The sequence below is a fragment of the Meleagris gallopavo genome, chromosome 14, assembly GCF_000146605.3.
Source record: "Meleagris gallopavo isolate NT-WF06-2002-E0010 breed Aviagen turkey brand Nicholas breeding stock chromosome 14, Turkey_5.1, whole genome shotgun sequence".
Classification (NCBI taxonomy): domain Eukaryota; kingdom Metazoa; phylum Chordata; class Aves; order Galliformes; family Phasianidae; genus Meleagris; species Meleagris gallopavo.
The window spans coordinates 6,240,486-6,247,501 of NC_015024.2; the positions used below are offsets into that span (position 1 = coordinate 6,240,486).

General features: G+C 40.8%; 1 protein-coding gene across 1 annotated transcript in view; it reads left to right on the forward strand.

The window, feature by feature from the left end:
* NINJ1 (ninjurin 1) overlaps positions 1–7,016 on the forward strand; it is a gene marked incomplete at its 5' end in the record, with an annotated part of 16,908 nt that overhangs the window by 3,170 nt on the left and 6,722 nt on the right. Inside the window, one exon of the mRNA XM_010718639.3 lies at positions 5,480–5,714. Coding sequence (XP_010716941.1) covers positions 5,480–5,714 — 235 coding nt within the window. The remainder of the gene's footprint in view (positions 1–5,479; positions 5,715–7,016) is intronic.

Here is a 7,016-nt window from a genome sequence, read left to right on the forward strand (position 1 = left end):
CGGGGGGGGGGGAAGAAATCACATCTTCCCAAGGAGGTGTACACAGGATCTAATATTCCACTGTATGACTGGCACAACTAAAAATGTTTGCCTTGGGAGATTTTTTTTATTTTTTATTTTTTGTAGAATATTTTTCCCTATTTTTTTGTATATCAGAAAATTATTTGACACAGAGGGGAAGTCTGATTTCAGTGGCAGTGGCCATATACTGACCCATTCCATTTCTACTACGTAGATGACAGACATTTGGACAGAAATTCTACATCCATCAGCACCATTAAATAACTGTATAAAGTCAGTGGTTCAATTCTACAATGTCAGGGTTAGTCTTAGAAAGAATAAATTTAAAAGCTCTGAAATTGTGTTTTGTTTCAGTTCTATGTAATTTCTTTTATGTCTGACCCTTCTTTGATATAAGTGGAATTTTGTGCTGGATGTTTTCAGCTTATTTTTAATTAGAAAGACTATTTCAAAACACAGCAAAGAACCATTGATTGTGAGATCTCCGTGACTCAGCCTTATATTTGCACAGCCTTGTTATTACTTAGCAACTTTCCATCATTTGAAAATAGGGACTATCCCTAAACACAAGGATTTCAGGAAACTCACTCTGTGATGTTACAAACCCAGAGGTTCTACTGGCCAACAACCAGACCAAAAGTTCATCCCATCTCATTTTAAAGCAAGGCCGCTTGGCTTCTAAGTGCGTAAAAACTGCCCTACAATTGCAGTAATCACTAACTAAAGTAGGAAGAGGACTGCATACAGAAATAGAGCAAGCCAAGGATTTTGAAGATTGTTTCAGAGCAAATGTGCTCAAAGGTAAAAGCAGGCGTCACTAATCAGAAGCACAGGTCTTAGAAACCTTATTCTGAATATATCAGCAATAATCACTGCTATCTGCCTAATCATCCTGGACAAAACCACGGGCCTACTGTGTTTAATAAGCACTTTCTACTGCAAAATGATTTAAAATTACAATACTGTGAATGCCTGTACTCACACCAAACTGAGCATTTGTATGTTTTACAGACCAGGTAGGGCACTGGGCCTGACATGCACATCACACAGAGCTCTGGGTCCTGCAGTCCCAGATGCTGTGAGGCAGCTGCCGTGACAATTGCTAATCAAGGCCATACCTCTGACTTATGCTATGCATGTAGGAAATTGAATGTTTGCCTGGCTAACTGCAACATTGGTTTTCTAGGTTTTTAAATAAAAAAAAAGTAACCAGTCCAGTGCTACTGCAAGTACTTGCTAATTTCATTCACAAGAACAGTCACACAAATGTCAACGTTCATACCAGATCTCAGTCTTAGCTTGGAAATTTCAAGGTCCTATCAGTTCAGGCAATATTTTTCTCATATGTGTTAATTTGTAAGACTTTCTTAACATAATCCCTTTAAGAAAATATGCATGTGATGGGAAAAAAATTAAGAAGCTAAGTGAAGTACCTGGGTATATCCCAAAAGGAGAGAGATGAATTCTCAAGATTTACGCTCACATTTTATCTTTCCTCCCACATTCATAGGGCAGTGACAGAAACAAACATAACTAAGCTTTAAAATATTCTTAGTTTTCACTACTGTTCTTCTCCTCCACAAGTCCCAGATGACTGGCATGTGAAAAACTCCACCTGCCTTCTCCTGGCAGACTGACATTCTGGGCAACTCAAGCTGGACAAGACACCAAACTGCTCCTGCTTTTCCTCTTTCTCAGACTTCCAGCAGACTAATTGGACTACTTCAGCAGTCACTAGTGCCTGATAAATACCCTGTTCAGCAAGCAGCCATATAAACTTTGTCACATGAAGCCTTAATAGTAAGGATTCATGCTTCTAAACTGGTCACTGTATTTAACAAAGATACTTTATGATTTGTTCTCAAGGGTTTCCATTTTCAGCACTGTTTCCTTCCTGTTAAGTCACCAGGTTTGCCTTAGAACTGGTTCAATTCAGCATTTAAGGATATCTACCTCAGTGCCGTGTTTATTTTTAAATAAGTGTAGTGAATAAATCCTTTCTGTATTTCAGGGGGACTCAGTTATTCCGGGTGTGCCATTAAGACAACTAGTGAAGCAAAGCAGAGGCAAAGCCTGTACTCATAGAGTTGTCAGTAAGATGACGTATTGTAGAACTCAGTTCCCAGTGTGAAGAAGTAAACACAAGGTTTATTTTTGTGGAAGCAGAAAGCATCAGCTTCTGGTGCAGCATCCTGCATTACCCCAGGGAGCTGACTGCCCTGTGGGCACTGAGTGCTGCTGCCCAGAGACAGAGCAGCTGCATGCAGCCCTTGTGCATGCACCTGTGTCTGTGTGCTGCCTTTCCTTGGACTCGTTAGGCAACACAAAGCACACTGATCGGTTCATCTGTACCAGGCAGTTGCTGTGATTATATCACAACAAAAACAGGCAAAGGACTCCCCTTGCCAAGCACACCTCCTGTCCTGCCAAGTGGCACCTGCACGTCTCACAGGGAATCTCCAGTGGTTTCACTCTCCCTTGCATCCCAGCAGGTGACAATAGCACGGTAACTGCCACTCAGTGCAGCCATTTGGCATCTCCCTGAAACCACGAAGCCACATAACAGCATCCCCATGTAATTTCTGTCATGCAGGACTATCATTAACCAGAGGTTAAGGCAGCAGCTCTCCTTTCATTGCCTGTCTATATATTGCCGTGCAACACATTATCTGTTGTTAAAAACTGCTTCCAGAGTACTGCCTGCATTTGTTTTGATCCTTTGGGCAGTTGCCTTCAAGTTCTTCCCTGACTCCATGCTAATTTGCATTCTTTTGGTTTTATGGTTTTCCATCACGAGACAGGAGGCTCCATTTCTTAAGAAAAGGGAAACAACCATTTCTGGGGCTTCCATGATTGCACACCGTTCTTCCCAGCATGAGGCACAGCTGAGGACACTCTGTGCCACAGATGTGGGGCCTCTGCCCTCCCTGTGCCCAGCTCCAACTGTGTCTGGTCTGCTGGCAGTGCTGGCTGGAAGCCTCCTCACAGAGTAAAATGCCTTCCGTTAGACTCACACCTGGTAAACAGCTGACTTAGGATGCTAGAAGCACAAGGTTTTGCTTCTTTGCTAAAGTCTTCTCTGCTTATCAGAGTCCAGAGGTGACTCAGCTTTTGCTTCCATAGCAAAAGCAATGCCATTGGCTGCTGTGTGCTGGCTGGCCATGCAGAAACGGGATTAGCAGACTGCAAAGTTCTGTACTTGCCCTGGAAAAGAGATTGTATTCTGCTGACTGCTGACTGACATAGGAAGAGCCCCGTATCTCATAGAGGTAACTAAAAAAAAGATGTAGTCCAGATTGTTTATTCTTCAATATATATATATATATTTTTTAAAGTAGTCACTTCAAGCTTATGATCACATTCCTACATAGAGTGAAAGCTGTCATCAGTACACTATGTACAGCTCCTGCTGCAGCCTCCTTCCATCAGGATTAAGACGGGAGCATAGCTACTCAAGCAGTCTTTGCCTGTGTTATATATCGAAGCCTTGTGAACTCAAGGAATAATTTAGGTTTGGTTGTTTGGTTTTGGTCAGGAAATAGTTAATTAGCTACTAGATATCAGAAAATATAATTTCATCTATCAGGAAGTCACTACAAAACTCTGATGTTTGCTGAGAAGAGTTTCTTTTTTAAACTCATACCCAGAAGTCAAGTTTTGCTGTTCCACATGTAATTCCCCACCCTGTCTTACATATTGTGTAAGGCAAGAATAAAGTGCGTTGATCCTTTTTATCCTTTTTTTCTGTGCAATTAATAGTGAAAAATCATAGTCTGGATTTTTTTTAGTGAGTACTGCCAGTGTATCCTTCATGCTGCTCTAGGTAAGGAAATGAGCATTCACACCTGTTGTCAAGCTTGTGGCAGGGCTGCACTAGGAGCAAACACTAACTCTAAATATCCCAATGCTAGAGCAGCTTAGTGGAGCTGGGAGTGGAAAGAGGAGACTGCTTGGGAAGAGGAAAGGTAATGAACTGAGGCACAGACCCGAGTCACATAAATTTCATTTTTAGGCTGCAGAACACAGACAAAAGCAAACTCGTATCTAGCTTCCCCACTGAAGCTGGTATCAATTTCAGAGCCATTCTCTTCTCTGAGCAATGGAAGAGTAAACAAGCCATCTGCATGAAGCTATGGTTACGCGGTTTAATTCCCTCTGCAGAAAGAAGTCTGCTGCTGCCCCATGACATTTTTCTCTCAGTAAAATATTTAGACTGTGGTTGGTTACAGCATGTCTGGTGAAAATAGGTCAAGTTGGGCATTTGAATGCCCTGGAAAAACTGGGAATGTATTTGCTCTATGTATCAATATCTATCCTATTAATAAAATGTTTTTAAGTCTGGTCAGTGGCAAACTTGGCTCTGGAGTTGGAAATTTGATGGTTATTAGAGCCGCTAAAGAGAGCGATCTGAGGGCGTTTTCTGCATTTCTCTTTAAAAAGAAATTTCCCTCACAGTATTTTCTGGCAAGCACGACATACTTGTGCAGCAAAAACATCTCTCAGAAGCAGGTTTGAAGCAGTCAGCCAAAATACTGATATTTGAATATTATTTTTATAAAGTTTACAAGTAAGATCCACAAGACTGAAATCCTAACCTGTCTGGAGACTGCAGAAGAGCAGCACCTCACCTTCCTTCCTTCATCTAATGGTTAGTCTTCCACACCTAGCCTAGTTACATACGCTGCATCTACCCCATGAGGAATTAGGAACCACTGCAGACACACGGCCAAATTCCAGGTTAGGTCACCTGAATCGTCATCAGGAAATGCTCATTTTATCCATCTCTCCAGATTAACCAGCTCTGGTTTTGCCCTGCAGTAGGCTGTTTTTTCCTATTTGTTTGCCCAGGAATTCAAAGACCTCTGCTGATGGGAAAATGGAAAAAAAGCTACCCTTGCAATTGGGCAGTGCTTGGCAACCACGAGTCATACGATATTTCAGCAGAAACTGTTGTCTGTGTAAGGACCTGGATGGTGGTATGGCAGAGTGACAAACAGCAGGAAAAGAGGTCAAGCAAAGCTCACATAGTGAGCAACTCCCACGTAAAACCTCAAAATGAGACTTAAGACTAATGAAGAACTAGGCAGATCTGCCATGTCCACTGAGTGTGAATTTAATAAATATTTGTGGTTTTAAGTGTGTCTTTGGGAGTTCCAAAGCCTTTCTCAGTGCAAGCATTGCAGATTTTCCAGTCCTTACTTTCCTCATGGTAGAAACAATGATTAGAGTGATCCGTCAAGATGGACAAAGTTTATCTGCCCAAGTCTAGTACAATCACTACAGTTCTGCCATCAGATGGAGGGCAGTGGTAGCAGTGAAGGAGAGGCACGTAGAGTCTTAGTACTACTGTTACTTTATCAGTATACCTACAGAAATCAGTTGATGGGCTAAGTCATCTCTGACTCTCTACACTAACTAAAATAGACACAAATAATCTTTTTTCTTCTCCCACTTTTAGTACAGACCATCACAGTGGTTTCAGAGAAATGGACCTATGAATATCAACCACTACGCAAACAAGAAGAGCGCTACAGAGAGCATGCTGGACATTGCACTGCTGATGGCCAATGCATCGCAGCTGAAAGCTGTGATTGAGCAAGGACCTTCTTTTTCATTCTACATGCCCCTTATTGTTCTTATCAGCCTGTCACTCACAATGCAAGTTATGGTGGGAGTACTCCTGATATTCCTTGGTACGTAGCAACTGCAAGAACCACTGATGTGTATTTTTCCTTATGGAATGCAACCTGAGTATACAGACACTCCATTTATTTTTAAAAATTGTTGTGTTTGAATGCCTTGATATCGAAATTGATTACATTTTTCTTTAAGACCATAGAAATGTTACTACAAAAGGAATAAGGGCAGCTTTATGGGGAATCTTCATTTTGATTAAGATCCTCATATTCATTTGTGAAGAGCATGAATATTCCTCTTTTCAGAAAGTCTAAAGGAGGAAGGAAACTGATGAAATACCATAAAAGAAACATTAGTAGGTCAGATATGATCACGCAGTCTGCCCAGTTTCATAATACTGTTTTTGGCAAGACTTGTTACTTAATCTTATGACCAAGATATATTTACTCCATATCAGTCATATCATAAGTGATATTATAAGAATATATTGTGAATATAGAACTCTGGAACAGAAATGAAGATTGGATTGTCTGTCTTCACACTGGTGTTTTATATTATCATCATTGGCTCGCTTGTATTTCTGCAATCAAGTCAAAGCTTTGATAACACGTTAAAAATTCTTGTTTTTAAATTTAAGGAATTATTCAAAGCATTTTAAATTTCTAGGGAAGGAATCATAGAAATGTACTTATTGCTGATTTTTCAAACCCATGTTAAACTGAAATTAAAGCTAAAAAGATAAGTTTTCTTTCCTAGGTAGGAGCAAGATTTTACCCTAAAAGCATTCCATGACATTAGTCAAAACCATGACATAATATCAGCATACAGTCTGAGCAGCTTCCTTAACCTACTACAAAGTGATAGTCAGTATTCACACAGAGCATTTACTAAGCTATATAAGCTACCTTGGGCATTCTGATGCACTGTCAGTGTTCCAGTTTCACAACTGAACAGCTTTGTGATCAAGGAGGAAGTTTTCAGGAAATGAGGATACATCTGGCTTGTAATATTGATGTGCAGCTGACATAGCTTTTTTATTCTTACGAAAGAGACTGAGAACATCTGTCTCTGCATTTGGCAGAGTTGGCACAAGGGCAAAATCCAGGTCCTGGCACAGGGGAGATTCCAGAAAGGGACTGGAAAAAGTAAGCTCGTGGTACTGGGGAGTGTGGCGAGAGTCACAGAAAAATGAGCAAGAACAGCAACAACCACTTATCTGTATCTTGGTTGAAGGCATCTCCCTGGTGGTTGTGTTAGTTGTTTACAGCCTAAAAGCCTGCTTAAGGACTCATTTATCATTTCTGCCAGGCATTTCCAAACTGGCTTCCTCCTCAGTAATTTCTTTGACAAAATTAGCA